This window comes from Bombyx mori, chromosome 5 (genome assembly GCF_030269925.1).
Source record: "Bombyx mori chromosome 5, ASM3026992v2".
Classification (NCBI taxonomy): Eukaryota; Metazoa; Arthropoda; class Insecta; order Lepidoptera; family Bombycidae; genus Bombyx; species Bombyx mori.
In genome coordinates this window covers 3837926-3862497 of record NC_085111.1, presented here as the reverse complement: position 1 = coordinate 3862497, position 24572 = coordinate 3837926, and the positions used below count along the sequence as shown (strand labels likewise).

The 24572-nt window shown below is 38.0% G+C and overlaps 1 protein-coding gene across 3 annotated transcripts in view; it reads left to right on the top strand.

The window, feature by feature from the left end:
- Window positions 1-14028: 14028 nt before the first annotated feature.
- LOC100862771 (ken and barbie protein) overlaps window positions 14029-24572 on the top strand; it is a 60160-nt gene continuing 49616 nt past the window's right edge. The window contains exon 1 of one of the 3 annotated variants that reach the window (XM_012695603.4): window positions 14029-14397. Coding sequence is in view for 1 of the 3 variants with exons in the window: in NM_001256998.1 (NP_001243927.1) it covers window positions 21111-21181 (71 nt within the window). In the remaining 2 variants the exon portion in view is untranslated. 3 annotated transcript variants of the gene reach the window in all.

Genomic DNA, 24572 nt, shown 5'->3' with positions numbered 1-24572 from the left:
ACGGACCGATGGCAACACAATAATTTTAAAACTGCGCCTTAATATCCTAACCATTGTGAAGAGGATAAAAACAACTGATGGTAGGACCTCTTGTGAGTCCGCACGGGTAGGTACCACCGCCCTGCCTATTTCTGCCGTGAAGCAGTAATGCGTTTCGGTTTGAAGGGCGGAGCAGCCGCTGTAACTATACTGAGACCTTATAACTTATATCTCAAGGCAGGTGGCGCATTTACGTTGTAGATGTCTATGGGCTCCAGTAACCACTTAACACCAGGTGGGCTGTGAGCTCGTCCACTCATCTAAGCAATAAAAAACCTACCTACTAAAAAACATACCTACCCGTGCGGACTCACAAGAGGTCCTACCACCAGTAAATACGCAAATTATAATTTTGCGGGTTTGATTTTTATTACCTGATGTTATTCCTTCACCGAGGAAATCAATCGTGAACATTTGTTCATACCCCACCTGCCGTGCGGGTGGGGATCCGGCGATTTTCTACTGTGGAAAAAAAAAAAACCGTCGCCTTTGGACTTCAACAATGCCAGGGGCAGAGCCAAGCCGCTGCCTACCGCTTAATACTCTCCACAAGCCTCGTTTGAAAAAGTATATGTCATAGCGTCGGGAAACACCGTGGAGGGGAGCTCAATCCAAAGCCGGATCGTGGTACGTGGCAAAAAAGATCTCTGGAAGCGGACTGTAGATGACAGCAGTTGCTCCAGGTAGTATGGATGAACTCTACTCCGGTGGCGGGCGGTGCGATGGTAAAAATGAGACGATTATATCATCTCAAACAAACAAAACTCATCTTTAATTACAAAGACAGATGTTGTGTATTACGCGAAATGTCGCTTAAACCAAATATCATTTCACCCGTCGATATATTTTACAGCACGTGATTGCCATGAAATTTGTGCTCCATCATAAATCAAGAAAAATGCATTATCAAAAACTATACAACAAAAAATATTTCGATGCCTCCAATGAACACTACTCTAATTCAAAATTTTGAAATTTTTCACGAAAATTGCTTCACCATGTTAAAAGTATTACAATTAATCATTATTGATGGGGTTCGAAGCAAGAGTAATTCAGGTAGTTATACAAAAAAAAACATAAATATATCTGCAATAATAAAGATTTTATCAACTTTTTTCATTTAAACGCTCCTCCTGTAAATCTATGAATTTAAAGTTAGCGTAGTGTTCATCGGAGGCATCGATTTATTCATTGTGTTCTACGATGTTTACGCGCACGATAAGATACTTACTATCAGATGTTGTGAAAGTGAACTGGACTACACAAAGCGATAACAATTGGGGCTTGTAATCGAAAGATTTTGGAGTTACGATAATAATATAAAAAAAAAACGATAAATCCTAAATCCATTCGTTGGATTATTTTTGAAATTTACTTTATTTGTTTTTTTACGTAGATAAAATATATATAGCTATAGATAAAATATTTAGAAAGAATAGATGAAATTATTTTGTTTTTGAAATTATGTTTCACTAGAGGTCCCGCAGTAGTCGAAATTCGACTATAATTAATTGGAATTGTAAGTTTGTACACTACTATGATTGTATTTTATACTTATATAATCACAAATTTCGCCAAGGCTACTCTATAAAAAATATTAACAAAGACAAACAATATTTAATCTATTCTCAATTTGACAACAGACTTCAAGAATAAAAGTTTGACAATAAATAGTAGGTATGCATGCGTGTGTGCGTCAAATACATGGCATGTAGTATGTGTAATGTTTTTTTTATTGATTTAATGTATGTTTTATGCATTTTTTTTAAAAAATATTGGCATTGTGCATTTCCTCTCTATATTCTCTATAAGTGTGGAAAATTTCAAACTCCTCCGTCTGCACAATTTTCGTAAAAAGGGATACAAAGTTTTTGCTTCACGTATTAATATATAGATTCTCACAAGTAAAAACAATTCTCGATACTGGCAATTTTAATTAACATTTCGCTTATTATTAGTTTGTTAGTTGATTAGTTTTGTTTCACGTTACGGGCTTCGGTGACCTTTTAACTCTAAGTGGACCGTGAACTCGTCTAAGAGTTAACATTAAAAAATCTGAACCATAATAATATATGAGTCGTTAACATAACTAAAACATGTTTAAAGTTTAATAACGCATTTGCGTAACAATATCTATTTTATAATTTTCAACATTCCCCACCATACTTTTTGTTGAAAATAAGAGCGTTTTTACGAATTTTTGAACGGATTGATTCATCATAATAAACAATCAGCCTGTTCAAACCAGAATCACTTAATATAGTTCACTTCCGACCGATGCACTATTCATTTATTCAAACAAGTTAATTAATTCTAGAGCGCCGACAAATAATCTGTTTAAGTAATTAATTTCATTGGCTAATAACATACGCAGATACATATTCATGTGTAATATTTTAAGATATACACACACATAACTATACGTCGTAAGTTGTCAGTTTATTTTCCCGATGACGCCTCGCGATCCCGCCAAAATACCGGACAATAAATGCTGCCCTGCCACATAGAGTTTTAGCTATATATTTTATCCAAAACCTTGACTATATATTGTTTTATTGTCCTTGTATGCAGACTAGCATACGGCCCACCTGATGGTGAGTGGTTACCGTCGCCCGTGGACTTTAGCAATGCCAGGGGCAGAGCCAAGCCGTTGCCTACCGTTGAGTACTCTCCACAAGCTTCAGTTGAAGAAGGACATGTCATAGCGCTCGGGAAACACCGTGGATGGGAGCTCATTCCAAAGCCCGATGGTACGTGGCAAAAAAATCTCTGGAAACGCACTGTGGATGACCGCAGTGGCTCCTGTATGGATGAACTCTACTCCGGTGGCGGGCAGTGTGATGGTAAAAACGAGATGAAATCATCTCAAATAATATGCGTTTATCATTTCTTATTTAGCGTACATAAGAAGGTCAAATTATAAAGTGATACTTTTCTCTCGTTTTCGTGAACACGAGGCGTTTAATTGCAATAACGTTTTATATAAGTCGTGTAATAGTTGTGCAGAAAAAAAGTGTGGTGAGATCAGCGCGGTGGCCTTCAAAGTTTGTTACAGCACAATCAACGTGAAATGGTCACTATTTTTTTAACTGCAATATTTTAAATGTATTCGCGACAAATAACATTTTTGAGGGTATGTAATATATCTCATATTTAACTTTGTAGTAAATAATGATAAGTGAAAGCTCTCGTGCTTATTCAAAGTCGAAGTTTCGATTGCATTGTATAATCCGATCCTTCAAACTGGAACCCACTGATAGAGACGCAGCTTCGCGGTAAAAATATTCAAGCAAGCAATAATATGATGTGTGTGAATACATATTGCATACGTCATTTCACGGTGACCACAAAAACTATAATAAGAGATTAATACGCAAAAATAACTAAAGTTCGCAAGGCGCGATCATGCATTTAAATTTGCTAAATAAATTTAAAATTATTTGCAACAGGCAAAACGCATGAACCTAATCTAGGAGAACGAAATTCACGATATCGTCTTGTTTCCTGCTCCGCGGACCAGCAAAACATGGCACGCAAAAACACTAATTAACCATACGTAATGACTACACACTAACACAATGGTACATCCGAAAATCACCCTTAAAGCTCATATCTTTGAATGCCAATTTCTTTTGTAGCTCTTGATAGTAAGGTTTGAATGCAAAACTTCCCTTTGTGACAATACTAAGGCTTTCGGTGTTCAGTGGTTAGTTATGCTTAAGACACCTGCATGGATATATTAATAAAAGTTTCTAATAAATTAATGAGCAGATGATCCTTCTGCTAAAGGCGTAGTAATTTATTTATATGAAACAACGTAAACGTTTGAATAAACAGTAAAGCCTGTTTTGAAGATTATCCGTTTGAGCACAAAAAAATAGTATAAGAATATGAAACACCTTTTACAATTTAATTCCGTATTTATTTCAATTACTATTTGAAATTAGAAATTATTTAATCATTAAACTCAATAGTTATACAACAATCATGATGTAAAAAGCGGCACATTTCGGCGAAATCTCTGCGAAAGATATTGGTATTTGTTATTTAAGTGTCTATGTACAAATAAAACTACATACTTTTACGGTTTGTTTTTCTTTTACTATTGTCAGTATTTATTTTATTTCGGACGTTTCGGAATCACGGTCACGAACGAATGGTGTAATAATAATAATAATAATAAACATTTATTCCAAACGTAAATTAGGTACAAAAAATAAAAAACAAAAATAAGAAAAATAACGAGGCTTGGAAACGGTAACCGTATAGGTATACGTTGGGTATAGGTATTCCCAACGTATAGGTATTGATATTGGGTGTTGGTATAAGTTGTTCTTTTTATGTAAGTTCCAATGCCCATGATACAGGGAAAAAATCCATATCCCCATTAAATAAGGATTCTTATCATTTACCAACGAATTCTATGCAATACCTACGTTTTGAATCTACAGAATATATATAATTCGTGTTATGAGTACTGGCAGTAGGGATGCCCCGTGCTATGAGACGGACGGATTACTCTTGTAACTAACATTTCTCTATTTTCTACTGCTAAGACCTCGCGATCTAATTGCGAGATTGTCTTGTCTGCTCTAATCTAACAGATAAGGTACGCTCGATTGTAACAAGTGATTTTATTTACGACAAAAAACTCGTGATGGCCCAGCCCTGTGTCAAACAAAAGGCTATTAACCCAAATTCCTCTAGTCGTATCTATCGCCCATAAGTGTTCCAATAAAAAATAACCAAAACATTTTCCTTTCCGCGAAGATTATTCCGATAGGCAATTCACGTTATAAATTTTAATAAGCTTCTATTGTCAGAGCGAATCGGGTGTTTCAAAAAAGAACCGGGCGTTCTTTACAATAACTAAATTACATACTTTTCCTACGACATTAAATACATTTTGAACATTATTATTAAATTGTCGACAGTGTCACGTTGCCTCGCTGTTGCTGTTTTATTAACCAGAGTCCGGATTACGAAGCGATAATAACTTCCTTTACATTAATAACTCCACATTTCTATGTAATGCCACTCTTTTGATGTTCGCCTTAATTTTTTTTTGCTTAGATGGGTGGAACTCACGGCCCACCCATTAAGTGGTTACTGGGTTGATGATGTTCATGGCATCATCAACTTATATACGACTACCCAATTTGGGACATGATTTCTAAGTCTCAGTTCTGTAGAACAACGACTGCCTACATTTCAAACCGCCACCACACATCTGGAGTCGTGAGATTCATGTCTCAATTCTCCTGCTTTTCGAACTTTAAGCCTATTTCTATGCAGAAATGAATGGAATGGAAGTCCTATGTCTGAGTCTTCGTTAATTACTCTTTCAAAATTTTAACAGATCAATTTTTATTCCACGATCATGTTCTTCCTTCAACGTGGAAGTAATTCGTGAACACGTCTTAAATATCTTGATTTAAAAATATTAGTCGAAGCCGCAGAATTTGAATACAGACACATTTGCATCTTTCGTTCCGTATATTTGTATCGATTGCGAGTTATAAATGTTATAAAATTTTCGACAATTTTGGGTTTCATGAAGATAAACTATTTCGCTTAACCTACCCTGACCACTTAAACTGTCTCCGAAATGTCCGAAATAATAAAATGACAATAGAAAACGCGCTACGGTTTAACCTCGTAAGTTTCATTATATTTCACCTAACTTTAAACGAAAGCATCATTATGCGCGCTATAACTATTTCCAGTTATCGAAATGTCGCAGTTAATCTAATATTAACCTATAAAATTTAATAAAATTGAAAAATATGCATGCGGTTTGAATACATAATAAATGACTTTTGTGGCTTGAGGAAACTTATTGTTTTGTTCTATTAATATTTTCAAATGTCCTTATAAAGCGGCAACGATAATAATGGTTTGTTACGAATTTTACGCGCACGTGACTTGTAATTAGAAAAAGAATCAATTTATTCCTTAAGCAATTGGTAGTGTCTCTGTAGGGCGTAAAGACGAAGCAAATGCGGCAAATGTAAGTTTTTTTTTATGAAGGATAACTAGTGCCCGGAGGCCTTTCCAATTTCCCCACGAATATCGCCAACCATCTTAATACGTATGGTCGAAGTTTCAATTGTATTGTAAAAGTTCTATCCTACTGCAACGGATTGTAATATGCGCATGCGATAAGCAAAGGGGATTAGTTTGATATCTTGTTTCGAGAATTCATTATTCCATCGGAACACTTACATTTCCTTCTTCAAACGACTCATATGTCACCGCGGTACACCAATAAGGCAGTCTTTGACAATAAAACTATACAGTGCTGTAGGAAGATTTAAAAAAAAACAAATAAAAAAAACAATTTCCAAAAGCATTATCACATTGTGTTTTGAAATAAAATGCATTCGTACAATCGTTATCGCCAAAAACGTAACCAGAGAATTCGTAATGGAACATAATTCGTTATCAAAAACGCAAAACGCCTTCCGCTTGCGTAACATCCAAATCTGGTACTTACGATATCGAGTTCGATTCCTGGCGGGGTTATCAGCTGATCAAGGTCGCGGCATAGTTTTCTTTCGTACGTTTTATCTGTGGAGTGGTTCTTCGGTGTCGTACGACTGCCGCTTAGTGTGTTCTGTTGTCAGCCAAAATATTGATGCAATTCGCTGTGTTATATTTCGTCAGGAACAAAGAAGGCATAATGAAGTCTTTTTAACATAAGCAGCACTGCTTAAACCAGGGGCTCCCAAACTTATTTTGTGTACTGCCCACTTTGAGAATAAATTATTTTTTAACGCCCCCATTTTTTCACCTAATTAATAACCATTATAGCGAGAGCTCAGTCGGTGTCTAAGAGTCCTCCTAGGTGAAATTACCAATCGCCTCCCAAGCCTCTACGCAAGGCCCCCATTTTTTTTTTGAGTCTCTAGGCCTGCAACGCCCACAAAAGGGCGTTATCGCCCACTTTGGGAAAGGCTGGCTTAAACAAACCAAATGGGTAGCACTACTGACACTAAATCGTTCTTATTCGATCGTTAGACCAGCTCAATGCTGAAATCCTGATTTTGTAGATATCAGAACTACAAAAATTTACCAAGTTTCATGATTTTTTTATTGCGTTATTGTAGACACGAGAGAGATTAGGGTCCACGTGATGTTAAATGATTTCTGAGGTCCATAGACATTACAACGCAAATGTATTACGTACAATGTACGTACAATGCAAAAGTACGCATTGTACGTTCTACCACCATCACAAAATTAATGTTCGGTCCCCGTTTAACGTGAGCATCTTTGTGCAAAATAAGTAGGTATATCAAAGATCTGGGTGAACTTTTTCTTCTCATAATATAAAATTCTAACTCCCGTAACAAAAAAGAAGAACCAGCTTTTGGACATTGGATTGGACGCTTAATTTATTATTTATTTTATTTATTCATACAGAAATATAATATACATATATATATACTAGAACAGTGAACCTATCGCTAAAAACCTTAAAAAATATAATAACCCTTTAGGAGTCCCTTTAGGCAAAGTTCCGAAGATACTGGCAGCGTTTCCCCTTTGAATAGATAAACTAATTCTTTATCCGAGGTCTCCTGTGATGTCGATTATTATTATTATTACCACTATTTTTTACTGCTTAATTTATTATTTTTTAATATGTCTACATTAAGTAATTTACATAATTTTACCGCTATTAAAAATGTATTTATGTATAATCAATATCGTGAATGGTACAACAAAGTTACCACCAATATGCATGGTTAATGGATTGGTTTTATTAAAACACAAATTGAAATTGACCTTGCTTTTTGTTTGAACTGGCTGGCTCTTAAATAAAATAAAGAAAAAAAGCTCAATTTTATCGTATTATAATAATTAGAACATTTTAATTAATCTCTCATTTTACTCAGATACTACAAGCATATACTACTATGATGGAATTCATAAGAAGATCGTGGGATCGGTCGTTATTTATATCCACAAACTTAAGCAACATAATTTATCTCTTATACCTACAAAACTTGTATTAATAATACCGAAACAGCCACTAAACTAACCACAAAACAAGTTTGACAAAAGAAAAAAACACAGAGTATCGAAAACGGATAATACATATGACTACCTACACGTATTTAGGTAACCTAAATTAGAAAGAGATAGTAAATGCGATATATAGTATGTTACTCGAGGTTATCAATGTATTTTATAACTTTCAAGTAAACGTTGCTCTAGATATAGTAAATGCAATATACAGTCACCAGATGTCATCGTTTTGAATGTAGCGAGCGACTAAGTATATATGAGTAAATTGGACTTAAAAAAAGTAAGGGTATAAGACAAGCCAGCACCGATGTGATCTCGCCTTTCTCAGTAATCGAACTAAATTTCGAACCTCGAAATTAAAATCTTACCATAATCATTGTAACAAGGAAAACATGCCTTTTTCTGATATATGAAACATTTATAACCGCAGTTTATTTATTCAGATATGAAACATTCGTATACCATTTTAACAATACGAAGCAGCTCATTCAAGATGATAGCCGTTGACCGTAACACTGTATTGACAGTAATACAACTTTGATGGCAAATTACATTGCTAAGTTTATGAAATGTTTTACGGACACCAAATTATCTTGGTGTTTAGAGCAAACAATTTTTTTTTCCTACCTAATCTGATGGCTTAGGGAGAGGATATCAGCGTTACCGGGTTGTAGGTGAGCTCACGGGGCTCAAACCTGACATTGTTGCTAACAAAAACCCCAGCAAGAGCCGTGCTTCGCAGAATCTACCACCGGATCGAAAACGCGACCCACTGAGAAGATCCGGCGAGAAACTCAGTGGGCTGTGTCTGTGGGTTAATTTACTCGCCGAGCCCTTCGTCACAAGCGACGGGTTCGACGAGAACGGTGACCGGGGCAAACAATGCTTTCTAATATAAACTAGGTATAGGACTCGACGATAGGCGATTTTCAGCTCGGGTGAAGTCAAAAACGTACCTTTCCAGCTAAAAGACTGAAATGTTTAACATTATTCTCAAGAATTGTATCTTAATACACACTTACTGGTGTATACTTCAATTACGGGTGGTAGGACCTTTTGTGAGTCCGCACGGGTAGGTACCACCGCCCCGCCTATTTCTGCCGTGAAGCAGTAATGCGTTTCGGTTTGAAGGGTGGGGCAGCCGTTGTAACTATACTGAGATCTTAGAACTTATATCTCAAGGTGGGTGGCGCATTTACGTTGTAGATGTCTATGGGCTCCAGTAACCATTTAACACCAGGTGGGCTGTGAGCTCACACATCTAGGCAAAAAAAAAAAAAAACTTAACAGCTAAAACTTCTTCGATTCAATCTTGCCAATTTAAGTCTTGATTAATGTTTGAGGTTACAGCAAAGAGATCAAACGCGATTCGGAAGAGATAAGCCGCGATTTTAACGTACACATCTTTAGTTTTCAATGTGTATATAGACCAGCCTTGCCCGTTCCAACTTCCACTGGTAATCTTGAAGACACGGTGCGCCGACCACGTGCGACCGTGTGATATTCAATACGTTGTTCGGTCGCCGTTTCTAGTGTTACGTAAGCCAACGCCGACTTTCAATGTCGACTGCGGGTCCGCACTTTGCGCTCTCGTTATACTATTCGCCTGTTTAATAATAAATTGCACAAGTGTTCCGCTGTTGACTTGTTGTTCAAATTAAAACAATTCGTTTTGTTTGTTTACGGATTGCTTACACGGTACCCGGTGAAATTTATATTTAATAACATTTGTTTTTGAGCGTTCATTTCAATTTATAATTTTTGTATAGTGTACGACTCAAATTGAAGAAATTAAAGAATAACAAATGCAATTACTGTACAGTGTACGACTCAAAATGAGGAGATTAAAGAATAACAAATGCAATTACTGTACAGTGTACGACTCAAAATGAGGAGATTAAACAATAACAAATGTCTCCGTTAAATTTTCTTATCATGAATAATTATTGAAGCAAATCTAAAATGTTTATTGGAGAATGCACATATTTAAATGACAGGCTTAGGTCAGATACCCACGTTTACAACTTTACAATATAAACTAATACGCAATCCAGTTTTAGTATAAGACTTATTCAAATAAATAATTTAAAGAATGTATACATATATACAAATCAAAGAAAAAGTCAAAAGACTTTGAACTTTGACTTTCACCAGTAAAAAAAAAGTCAAAAGACTATGACTTTTTTTTTACTGGTGGTAGGACCTCTTGTGAGTCCGCGCGGGTGGGTACCACCACCCTGCCTATTTCTACCGTGAAGCAGTAATGCGTTTCGGTTCGAAGGATTGGGCAGCCGTTGTAACTATACTTGAGACCTTAGAACTTATATCTCAAGGTGGGTGGCGCATTTACGTTGTAGATGTCTATGGGCTCCAGTAACCACTTAACATCAGGTGGGCTGTGAGCTCGCTCGTCCACCCATCTAAGCAATAAAAAATAAATAAATAAAAGAACTAAGTCCTAAAAAGATACATTTCGTACTATAAAAAACTACAATAATTAGGAATCCGATGTCAATTCTGCACAAACAAAAGACTAGTCATCAACCAGTATAGCTAAGTTCTGTATTATTAAAAGAACACACTTATTTTTTCTAGTTTTGACCTTAACCTCTAAAACATTACTATAATACAATTTTGCTGTTTGCTTAATTTTAGTCAGTTAAATAGTAATAGGTTGTGTCATTTCTGCCAGTAGAAGCTGGAAAGTAGAAAGCCTTGAAAGAAAGAGAGAGAGAGATAGAGAGAGGTTTTTATTGAGCAATTCTCTTTTGATACCGCTGTCAAAATACACGGTTTTTGTAACGGATTGATCACTCAACCCAGCAATCAATCTTTGTTCTTTGTACAATGAATATTGTATTTTACGTATGTCAAGAGGGAATGGTTAAAAATCTGTGCTTCACATTGTGATCCCGAGCAGAAAGGCAGGCAGCGGCTTGGCTGTGTCCTTGGCATTACTGATGTCCATGAACTTCAAATCACTCAGACTACCATCAAATGGACCGTGTGTTCGTCTACTACAAAGGCAGGCATAAAAAAGAGGTACCATTGCTGGCACAACGCCCATATATTCCACTCTAAGGCCATAATATAATACAATACAATTGAAACTTATCCGATCGATAACACGAGCTCGTTTATCAAAATAGGCAGTGAAATTCGCCTACAAATCATCATTCTCCTGTCCTTCTCCCAGTCGCTTGGGGTCGGCGCAACATGTTTTCTCCTTCCATATTCCTCTATCACCATATCGTCTTTCACCCAATCCATCAATTTTTTCTTAGGTCTACTTCTTAACCCACTGAGTTTCTCGCCGGATCTTCTCTGTGGGTTGCGATTAAGGTCCGGTAGTTGATTCAACGAAGCACTGCTCTTGCTAGGCCTAGTGTTACCAATTCTCTCAGTTTAGCCCGTAAGCTCATCTAACGGTCCGCGCGAAGTTGGAATAGCACATTAGCTACCAACGATCAGGTAGGGACAAAAAGGTCTACCTCGTCCTCTTCATGTAGAAATATATACTAGTTACCTGATGGTTGGTGAGCTTGTACAAACATCTAAGCATTTACTGGTGATAGGACCTCTTGTGAGTCCGCGCGGGTAGGTACCACCACCCTGCCTATTTCTGCCGTGAAGCAGTAATGCGTTTCGATTTGAAAGGTAGGGCAGTCGTTGTAATGCTTGAGAGCTTAGAACTTATATCTCAAGGTGGGTGGCGCATTTACGTTGTAGATGTCTATTGGCTCCAGTAACCACTTAAAACCAGGTGGGCTGTGAGCTCGTCCACCCAACTAAGCGATAAAAAAAAAAAACAGATGAAACTGACTCTCCTAATTTTTTTAATGTTTGTATTTACAACACAATTTCCACATTTGATTACATGTCGAATACTTTAGTTTTCGCGCTTGCCGAAAGCGTCATCTCATGGTCTTAGTTAATAGCGTTAATAGAGAGAGAGAGCGAGAGTATTCTTTATTGTACACCAAAAAACAAATAAACTCTCTCTTCCAGACAGACAACCATCAGGTGGACAAGAATCATTTGGAAACGAACTACGCGCGGTGTACCATTCCAGTGAAATACATATACATATATGTACACATACATACATACACACAAACATAATATTCACACGTTCACAACTAAAACTTCACAGTCATCCGCTAGTAAATTATAGCTGTATCTATCTGCTTTTAAGTAAATGTTAAATTATTAATATAAATCGAAGTGGATCGGGGAGAACGTATTAGCCTTTAAGTTGAATTGTGAATGGATTTGCAAATGTTTCGTGCCCTATCGCGTTGAGCTCAACTTTCTACGATACTCTGTTTATACATACACACATATTGTTTATATTTGCATAACATGCTTAACAATTGTGGCTGTTTATTGATAAGTTGATTCGGAAGCAAAATGGTTTCGTAAACAGAGTTTTTCTGGCTTCATGCATAGTTAGTTAATAATAATTCGAACCAAAACTCGATCCCTGCGTGATGACAAGTTGTCTTTATTAAAAAACTAGCGACCCACCCTCGCTTCGCTTCGGAAACATTAAAACACACATGAAACCAAAAAAAAAATTAAAAAAAAGTAGCCTATGTTCATCAGGGACAATGTCGGCTTCTAATGGAAAAAGAATTTTTCAAATCGGTCCAGTAGTTTCGGAGCCTATTCGAAACAAACAAACAAACAAATCTTTCCTCTTTATAATATTAGTATAGATCACTTTTTGAAAACAGAATTTAATTTACTACACGAATTTGGTCCCTTTAGAATGTATTTATCATTCATGTCTAATCGCTTTCACAATGTTGTAAGCGCCACTATGAGCTCACGTCTTTTCAGACACGCATCGTTGCGCAGTGGCGTAAAATACGCATATCTACTCACTATCTACCGCGTTACATATGAACAAGCCTTCTTACATTAGTTAATTTGAGGTTTTTCGTGTACATAGTCGCGACTTGCATCATCGGTGACTGTTAATCATTTTCACTTCATTCAGCGCGACAACCCATCTCGACATTTGAACTTTATGCCTTAGAAAGTGAACACTTCCTACTTTCAATGGCTTGTCTTCTAATACATTTTAATTAGATTCTTAACAAAGAATTCTGACATGACGGACATGTGACATGTGATAACTGACATTTGTAAATTTGAAGCTACACAGGTCCCGGGAGTGCCACCTCTTAAGTACGGCACCGTTCAACACTTTTTATTTATTTATTGTTTAGATGGGTGGACGAGCTCACAGCCCACCTGGTGTTAAGTGGTTACTGGAGCCCATAGACATCTACGACGTAAATGCGCCACCCACCTTGAGATATAAGTTCTAAGGTCTCAAGTATAGTTACAACGGCTGCCCCACCCTTTAAACCGAAACGCATTACTGTTTCACGGCAGAAATAGGCATGGTGGTGGTACCTACCCGTGCGGACTGACAAGAGGTCCTACCACCAGTAATTACGCAAATTATAATTTTACCACGTACCATCCAGCTATGGAATGAGTTCCCCTCCACGGTGTTTCCCGAGCGCTATGACATGTATTTCTTCAAACGAGGCTTGTGGAGAGTATTAAACGTTAGGCAGCTGCTTGGCTCTGCCTCTGGCATTGCTGACGTCCATGAGCGACGGTAACCACTCACCATCAGGTGGGCCGTATGCTCGTCTGCCTATACGGCAACAAAAAAAAACACAAAGTATTATCAATAAGGAGTTGGGATAGCGGCGAGTGACGGGCATTACCAGCCTTTGGTAGCAGTCAGTCAACGCGTCGCATGTAAAACAGCACGCAACGTGACCAGCCGACCGGGAGGAGTGGCGGTGTAGCGCAGGAGTTGCGGGAAGCGACCTTGACGCTGCGAGGAATGAATCACGGCAGCGAAAGTGGGAGAAATGTGCCGCCGCGCCCCTCGCCGCTCACTTTTACTTTCGAGTGTGGCGCAACCGAGAGCGGCGCCGTGGAGCGCGCGCGCCACTCGCCCGGCGCCCGCGGCCCGCAGCGCCGTCGCGCCGATACGCCGAACAAGCTCCCATCCCGGTCGAACGCCGCCCGCGCCGCTAACTCCGCCAGGATTACAGTGACACAACAATAGTGCATCGCAGGATTTAGTTTGAGTGATACTCGCGACGAAAGACGAAACCGGGTCGCCGATAAACGTTGTGCAACAAGTTGCGCGCGGAACTCTCGCGCGGCCTCGCACTCTCCCGCAGGAAGCGTGTCGCAAGTGGGGAAGTGGCGCAAGCGCCGGGAAACCGCCGCGCGCTCCTGTACGCAACGCACCCAGGATTGCCACGGATTTTCCCCTAACATAATACCTTGGTAAGACACATACTAGCTCTATACGAATCTTAGATTTAATTAGCTTCGCCGACGAAACCTTAAAACGAAAAGGTGGTATTTGCAATCTTTCGTTCGGACCAGAATCGCAACTTCAGAGATCGCAGTGAAGGGGATTTAGTATAACCGATACGTTCAAAGCGTACAATTGGCGTCACCGCCGACTGAACTTCGGCTCGGGTGTCGGAAACACAACAAATAAAGAAGTGAAATAACCAAGGACATTACAACTTTCAAGTGATTTCGCGCGCGGCCGACAATAAAAACTTCGTAACGCGCCTGCGCAACCTCTCGGTCTCACTTTCGACGTCTGCATCGAGGCTCGCTCGACGAGTCTTTACGACGAGAATTATTGTTACAAAACCTTCGACATACCATGTTTTCTTTCGAAAGTAACATTTTACAGAAATACGATTTTACCTCGTGATACCATACTATCGGTATCATGGTCGATGTTCAGTGAGCACTTGCCGCGGAACGGTTGCCATGACAACAAGCCAGTTAATGTTGCTATTAAGAGCACGCTTCGAGAAACTCTCATCGTTAAGTAGAACTGAAAGGAACAGCGTCCAAGGCCAGTTGGATAACGAATTTTCGTTTAATATTAATAAATGGCAGACACGGCCGATCGTGACGGATCCAATGGCACACGCGGATGCATACAGCATCACACTCGTTGTTCAGTCCGAAAACACTTTCACGCGATCTATACGAACGTAATTGATAGCCGAATCCAATCGAAATTATACAAGACACGATACCGATGATATAATTGGAGTCGATTGACGAATCTTATTTCGTCGAACAGGAATTCTCGTCATTGTTGTACGTGGAAATTTATTTTGTACGTCATTCCGGCTTATTTTATTTACGTACGATTTTGTTTGCGCTACTAAAATGGTCATTTGTAACTGTGACAACAACCAAACTAGTGCAGTTCAAAGAATCATATGTGATAAAGAAAAAACAAGCGCCACCACCAATATCATTTTCTCTTGAAGAAAGGAAAATGGTGGTAATTAATGATGAAGCTAAATTACAGCTCTAATTTCGTTCATGCCTTTGGAATCTTGATAAATGTGTGAGTCATTTACTCCGGTTTTAGCTAAAACGACTCATTGCAAACGACAAATTCGCTTCTCCCTTTCTAAACACAAGTCAGTTATCAAGATAAGCCGATTGCGCAATTGCACGCACGACTACAGCCTAAACTTTCATTCTCAAACTCGAATATCGGTGGGCGTGTCTTTAAATGTCAGGAATAAGATTTATGATAAACATTCGTGATTAGCCCAGTGACAAAAGTACAATGCCATATACTTTAACTTTCACCTCGGAGAAATGTTTCAGAGAAAGTTTTTTGCCGGTCGCGGATGGCGCGCATCCCAATCTATCTCGCTGGTGACTTCGCCTTAGTATCATAAACAAATTTACTACACTTAATAAAAATATTGGATGACAGTGTACTAAAAATGCAATGACTGTTAATTTCAAAAGAACTTATTGTGTTCTATTAACTAAATCTGTTTATATCGTTTTCCATCGGTAGCCGACACATTGGATAGTGCAACATATTATTTTATGTATAGTAATTACTTTCTATTTCTAATTTACGGTAAGCACCATTTAAGAATAGAAAGAAAGATACAAGTAATGGTGTTTCAGTGAAATAGATCATGTTTTTAGCAACAAACTGACTTCAAAATATCTTAGACACAAAAATAAAATAACAACCTAATTCCATGTTTATTTATAAACTAAAAAAGTATATCGTTTCCATCAATGATCATGCTTAACTTGAATAGAGATATTTCGCAAAACCGTGAACGAACCATTGTTTTGCAACGAAAAGGTCTGTTTCAAATGCTATGATAAATGGATACTCACAAGCAAGACTAAGCACTATTAACTATAAATAATCGCCATCAATAAAATCATTTACTTCTCGATAAAATGTTAGATATTAATTTTAAAACATCACTATACAATAACGACAGACAATAACGAGGCGTAGTAAACATTCACGAAGATGTGGGAACCGCTCACTTTGTTACAAAATAAAATTTCAATAACAAAAATTAAATTAAGAGTCAAACACAGGCAGCAATTAAGGCTGTTCACACAGATGGAGATCGTGTTGCGTAATGTTGTATCTTTGGAAGAAATTCACTGGGTTATCCAACGTGAGCGTTCTTAGACAATGAGTGTGGAAACGAAAGTGGAAAGCCATTACGAAAACGGAACCCGATACTCTTGTACGTTTTAGTACTTCGTACAATATTCGATCATTTATTCTGCGAAGTACTGCTCTTTCTAGGGCTAGTGTTAGCAATGTCCTAGAGCCCCGTGAGCTCACCTACTAGTCAAGTTACACCGGCATAACCCTGCTTCTTCTTAGTCGCATACTTCATTGCTGAAGGTCGTGTACCTGAGAGCCCTTCGTGGCTCTTTGTACCATCAGCTTCCATTTCCTTCGGTTTTCGGCTTAATCCTCTAAAGTTACCAAATTAGATAGGAAAAAAACAATATTTATTCGGGCTAAATACTAAGAATATGAAGATAAAGTAATATTGTAAAAAGTAAAATTAATTACCAAAAATGTTCATTGTTTCAGTCAAGTTGAATTTCCCTAAAAAGCTCTCTTTGAATTAGATTGATTAACAATAAAAGTAATGAATGTTAATATTTAGAAAAACTCCTTTATTACTAAATTATTTTCTTCGTCTGTTATTAGCCATATTTGCCATGAAGCAAAAGACGCGATCCGGTTTTAAAGGTAGTGTTAAATGTTATGCGTATGTAGATACGTATTTACGTTGTGATACCTGTGCGATCCAATAACCACTTAACGATAGACCGTGAGCTCATCTACTCATCTGAAGTAAAATCATTGTTTTATAATTCATGCAATCAGTACTTGTATGACATGTATATAAAGATCACGAGGAATTTTTATTACTGGCGGTAGAGCGTTTTGTGAGTCCGCACGGGTAGGTACTACCGCCCTGCGTATTTCTGCTGTGAAGCAGTAATGCGTTTCACTTTGAAGGGTGAGGCAGCCGTTGTACTGTTGACATGTTATGAAAATGACAAACAATACTTTATTCGGTAAAATGACTCAAAAGTTTGAACTTATACCGTTTTTTGGAATGTTTCAAGTTTTAACTTTTAGAGGACTAAATAGTCTTGTTCCATTGATGATTCTTTAAAACGTTAAATATTAGACAGTTATTGGTAAACAATTCGCTTATACAGATGTAACCTACGTTTGGGTGTATTAATTTATATCCTGTCATTTCGTTGAAGAGGTAAAGTTCAACGCGAAAATTGTAAGAAATGAATACTCATTAAATTCGTTTGAATTTAAGTTTATGATTTCCGATGATGTTTTGAAGAGCGGCTGTTTCTATCGTCTTTGTAGTAAACAACGTAACTCTTTTATAATAAATGCTAAAGATTTTTCTAACGACCTACTTAACTTCTTTATCTCGGACGTCTTCCACTTCTTAAATTGCGACATAATCTTCATTTCTCAGTGGCCACCCACGCTAAATACGTGTCAAATTGCTAATAGCATTATCAACTTTCGTTGCATCATCGTTGTCATCGGCAGCAATTACACTATTTGTCCCAACGGCTGCCGCTCGTTCCGACAATAAAGCTATCTACCACACTCATTAAACATGGTATTGACTATTACAATACACTATATTTACTTTCGACCTGTTTGTTGGTTCTTTGTTTTTCATCTCGTCCATCGATTGGCATATCGTTGTTGTCAAACGCAAAATCTGCTATGTGCACTTTTAGAGATTTTTACTTTCTGACCTTTTCGTATAGTTCACAGCCCTATCTACCGTATAAAAAAAAACTGTTATGTGTCTATAGCTTTAATATTTATCTATAGCTTTCATTTGATGTACTTCTTAAAAATTCACCTTCATATAAAATTTTATACGAAGATGATTTTACTCGTTAATTCAAAATAGAGTTTTGGCACATAGCAGATTTTGGTTTGACAACGACGATATCGAAAGCAAGCAAGTTAACTGGAAGCATCGTTAGATCTGTACATAGATTGGAGGTTGTGAACGACGGCGTAGGCGATGGCGGTACACATTGCAACGTGCCGATTCATATCCAAGGTCTTTCCTAGTGGAAGAGAACGGAGTTTCCTGCGGCCGCCTATCTCTCGCACACATTGACAGCACGTGCACGCACACGCGCCCACGTGTGTGCACGTGTCGCCATTCTTTGTGTTCAATCTTTCCTAGCTACCGTTGCGGGGCATCTTCTTTTTGTGCCGTCCGCTAACGTTTGAAGTTTGAGTTTTTTTTTTTTTTTTTTTTTTTCCTACCTAAGCTGATAGCCCTAGCGGCTATTTCAGCGTAGCCTTAACTTTAGTAGGTGAGCTCACGGGGCTCAAACCTGACGATGTTGCTAACACGAACCCTAGCAAGAGTCGTGCTTCGCAGAATCTACCACCGGATCGGAAACGCGACCCACTGAGAAGATCCGGCGAGAAACTCAGTGGGCTGTGTCTGAGAGTTAATTTACTCGTCGAGCCCTTCGTCGCAAGCGACGGGTTCGACGAGAACGGTGACCGGTGCTTGAAGTACCTAAAAGCACCGTTAGTGGATCAGGAGGATCCGAGATGACGTGTTTAGGGCGACGTCGACTGCTTTCCATTCTGTCCGCAGGATCGGGAATGTAGTTACCGGCGGCCACGATGAGAGGGTTCTCGTGTCGTGCCGCTTTATCGAAGTGGCGCATGGACGCCGACTGAAGATACTTACTGATGGACTCTAAGTCCAGGTCGTCATGGAGGTCGACGTTCCTGACGAACCACGGGGCTCCGACGGCTATCCTGCAAAAACGGGATTGAATAATTTGAAAGGATTTTAAGTGTATGCGGGCCGCGTGAGCGAACACTACACTTGCATAGGTCATGACGGGGCGTATGCAAGTTTTGTAGAGTGTCACCTTATTTCTAAGGGACATTTTACTTCGCCTGCATATCATCGGGTAGAGACGTCCTAGAATGAAGGCGGCACGGTCGCGTACCGTCTTGATGTGGGGGCGGAATGTCATCCTACTGTCGAGGGTGACGCCTAAATATTTGACCTTCGGGGCCCACGGTATGGGCTGGTCGAACATCGTGATTGGGCGAACGGCGGGGGCGGGGTTATTGACGCGCCTAGTCGGGAGAGGGATGCTCAGCGTGGTGTTCGGAGGGCGACCCCTTTTGAAGAGCACCGCTGTGCTTTTCGTGGGGTTAATGTCGATGCGCCACTTCCGGAACCACTGTCCCATGGTGGTAGCTGCGGTCTGAAGTCGTCGATGAAGCAACGCCTTCTTCCTACACGAGTAGTAGATGGCGGTGTCATCGGCGAAGAGCGCCAGATGGGTCTCCGGAGACCGGGGTATATCGTTGATATACAAACTGAATAGTAACGGGGAGAGGGCGGAGCCTTGCGGGACTCCGGCTGTGACGTGACGGGGCCGGGAACGCGTTCCCTCGACTCGATATCGGAACGAACGGTTCGACAAGTAGTCTCGTATGATGAGTGAAGTTTGAGGCTCGGAGCGCTTCATTATATAGGCGACGGGCGATACGCGCGCCTCGCAGTTAGTGTGTCACTAGAGCCCGCGCGAGAGGCGGCCTGGCCTGCAAGGACTGTAGTCTGTACTAGAGATGGCGTTAACGGTTGAATTTATTTATCTGTTAACTGGTAATTGATAAAAAAAATTACCGATATTTTTATTGGTTGAAAATACCGGTAAATCTTTTCGTTGAAAAATTAATTTTGCTAATGTTAAACTTGAATGGTACTAGCACTTTTCGAAATGATCCCATATTTCTGCATTGCGTTTCGGCATTTTAAATTAGATATACAATTTAAAAATCCACAACAACAAAGTAAGCAAAGTCTCAAACACACAAAAACAAAGTCAAAACACACAAACACAAAGTACAAATCTCTTAAAATACAAAAACACAACTTTACCAAAATAATAGAAAAGATGCACTGAGCCACCAAAATGTCAAGTACCAAACAAAATATTACGTTTAAAAAATCAACCAATCACGTCATCTTCGCGTTCGGTAAAAATATCGTTTCATTTCAATTTTTTAACGAAAAAAATTATCATTAACTGTAAAATACACCAACTTAAATATTGTGCTTTATTTTGAGGGGTATAGAGCATACAATGAAATCATAAAATTCAATATTTTTTACATGATAAGTTGAAGACATCTGCAAGGCGAAAATGAATCTTACGTGTTGAAATAAAGTTGAAACTTGCATAAATATAATTTCCAATAATTGCCTATGCCACTACACGCAGTGTGTTTGGTAAACGGTATTTTTAACCGTTTTGGGTAATTTTATTTATCGAATAGAAGTGTTAATTTTTTTTTTTTTTTTTTTTTTTTACCGGTAAATTTATTGGTTATTGGTTATATTAGCCACCTCTAGTCTGTACCGCGCCAACCTTTTTTCTGTGCGTGCGATGTTTTCACTTTCGTCATTTTGACCGGACCAGTTTGATTTGACGTCGCTCGCGCACGGACGTGCCTAGGATTGGACGTTGTGATTATCCTCTCTGTGATCGTAGCGCTGGTGCTTCGGATAGTTTAATGTTTTTATTATTTGTATTTTGTGTGAATATGGCTGTGATAAAGTGCTAATATGTTTGATAGTAACCTTCTTTTGAATTTATACAATGAGATTACTAATAGAAGTGCGCTACAGTTGGCAAGGTAAGGTCGTTTTGTTTGTTTACCTTTAAATTTGTAGGTATGTGAGGATGCGCGGGCACGTATGTGTGGGCGTCATCGGCCCGGTAGCCACTGTGCTCGAGCCGATGGGACGGTCAGTACAACCTTGTGTCTAATGAACGCACTATTCGCCGCCTCATCCGCCTCTCGCCTTCGCTTGCGAGCCTCGTCAGCGAAGAGGTTAATAGGTTCACATTAGACGCTGGTTTGCGAAATCGACTCAACTAAAGGAACTGCGCTCGCGCGTCTTTTCGCGCCTCATTTCGCTTCTATTAAAGACACTAAATGTTTTAACACGGTAAACTTGTTAGTGAGTATACAGAATAACAACTATTGAAGTTTATTTGAGAAAATTAAACTTGCAGTTTTTCATACAATAAACGTTCGATACATTAAAATAAACAACACACAAAAATGAAAATTTGTTCTAAATGATTTAAGTATATACGTATTCATAATACCTACGCTGTTTTCAAAGCAAATAAAACTACTACAAAAGTGAAAAGTACACATTACAGTTTTAATGTTTACGTGACTCAGTAATTTATGAGAGTATATACTAGAAACTTCAACATCTTTAATGTTTAAAAAGTTTATATCAACTGGTGGTAGGGCGTGTTCTGGGCCGGCAAGGTTTGGCACGGTTGCATATTTCTGTCGCAAAGCCACCACGCGTTCCACTCTCCATAGTCAATGGCAATCGTTCCAATGCAATTTACAAATGCAACTGAGATTTCGATCTCAATGTGGGCGGCGATGTTATGGTGCCCGTTGGATTCAATAACCCTTAAGTCGATTGAGCCGTAAGCATGAATGTCATTAAGAAAACATGAGACCAATAAATGTGGGTTTTTATTTGGACATTTACAAAAAAGATACTCGAGTTACCTATTTGATTTGCATATTGTTTTTATCTACAAAAATTGATCTTCAAATACTGCGTGAATTCCATATCTACGCATTCTTCCAAAAATGTTTTTGTATTCAACAAAAAATTACAATACACGAAACGAAAATATTACTCAGAGTTCAAATATACATCTTGTAGGTACAAAACGTAAAAAAAACCTTCATAACTACTTCAACAACAAAATTGATGTCATTAACATAATTTGTTCAATTAATTATCTCTTCCTAAGCATAGCTACTCGTATTTATTTTAAACTCATTTCATTGTGAAGAACGAACATTATAATTTAATCAAAACAACTATTTCCGCCGTGAAGCAGTAATGCGTTTCGCTTCGAAGGGTGGGGTAGCCGTTGTAACTATACTGAGACCTTAGAACTTATATCTCGAGGTGGGTGGCGCATTTACGTTGTAGATGTCTATGGGTTCCAGTAACCACTTAACATCAGGTGGGCTGTGAACTCGTCCATCCATCTAAGAAATAAAAAAAAAATAAAAAATTCATGAGAAATGCAAATCACACTCAATCACATAGTATTTTTTGCTCATCGCCGATATATCTCTTGTTTTTCGGAATAATTTCGTTTCCTGAATATCAAAATTGAACGTAGAAACAAATTAAATTAGTTTGAATGTCTATAGTTATTAAATTCTATTAATCATCAGGGTTATCGGAATTGTCATTAATTACCGATTCAAGGCTTCAATAATAATCGTTTTCGAGATAGTATTTTTTTTTTTTGGTAACACACACACATTTATAATACTTGTTTTGTTATTTGAGATCTTTACTCCGGCTATCTCTGTGTTGTCGTATTCGAATATTTCCGCATTCAACATGTTGTTTTCCGTTAATCTTTATTTCGTTATACGTAAAAAATAAACGCCCAAACCAGTTTACGTAATATATTTTTTTTGTTGAACGGAAAAATAAGAATAAAAATTATAAACACAAATAAAAAAAACGTGATGTATCTTCCTTCTTAAATGTTCATGTAAAATAATTCATATTATAGAATTACATTATCGTAAACGTTTCACATAAGGAGTCTTAAGTAAATACACGATACGATTTCGTGGAAGCAATAAAAAACGATTTAGTAAATCGTATCGAATAAACTCATTGCGCAAAAACCACTGAAGACTTAGTCGATCAGTTAATCAAAATCTCGGGAGTGACTCGCGAGACAGCAGCTTTGTAACCACATAATAAACTTTGGGTGTGCTCATAAAGGCTCAAGGCTAAAACTCAGAGCGGAAAGAACGCTTACTAATAATAAATTCTAATCAAATTAAGAAATTCATAACAGGTGCAAATGGTTCATAGATATTCATCGGCGAATATATAAAATTAGGTGATTAATATTTATGTGTAGATATTCATAATTTTTATAACCAGAGAATTGAGTAATCTCGAAATTCTTAAGTTTTCCTCATTAAATTTTCTTTGGACAAACCTTTCCTGATTCGACTCTTTTATCAGAAGCATTGGGCATTCATCGATCGAATAACATGTTTTCTACCATAAAATTTTGTTAATTTGATTAGGTAAGATGATTTTTATTGAATTCAAAAGATCCTTTACTTTTATTTGTAACAGAAACAACAATAAAATGGAAGGTAAATTTTGGAAATCTATATATACATATAAAAATGAATTGCTGTTTCGTTAATCTCGTTAAAACTCGAGAACGGTTGGACCGATTTAGCTAGTTTTGGTCTTGAATTATTTGCGGAAGTCCAGAGTAGGTTTAAAAAGTAGATAAATATGAAAATACTCGGAAATAAATAAAAATAACAATTTTGTTTTTACTATGATGTGTCCCCGTCGGACGGATTCCTTTTGTTTGTTTTAAGTTTATTTTATACAAAAGTTTAGGTCTTTTATTTATCGATTAAGGCACTACGAAGTCTGCCGGGTCAGCTAGTTATAATATATATATTTTTAAGTCAATTATTAAACTTAAAATCGCATCTTCGCTTATTGAATTTCTTGATGCTTATCACATTATATGTGTATATCTTTACGAACCCTGTACAGAACTATGTCAATGTAACAGTAGCGTTGGCACTAGAACTATACTCAAAGGGCACACGCCGGCACACGGGTAGTGATGGGCCAAGTTCATTTCTCTGATAGATTTAGAAGCGGTGAAATATTTCGCATAGGAATATAACAATCTATACTAATATTATAAAGCTGAAGAGTTTGTTTGAACGCGCTAATCTCAGGAACTACTGGTCCGATTTAAAAAAATATTTCAGTGTTAGATAGCCCATTTATTGAGGAAGGCTATAGGCTATATAACATCATGGTAAGACCAATACAAGTAAAACACCAATAAAGAATGTTTCAAAATAAGGGTTTATTCAAAAAAATTGTCACATTCTACGTAAATGAAGTGGGGAGTAAAATTTAGCGTTATGTCAAAGTAACTATTCCACGCGGACGGAGTCGCGGGCA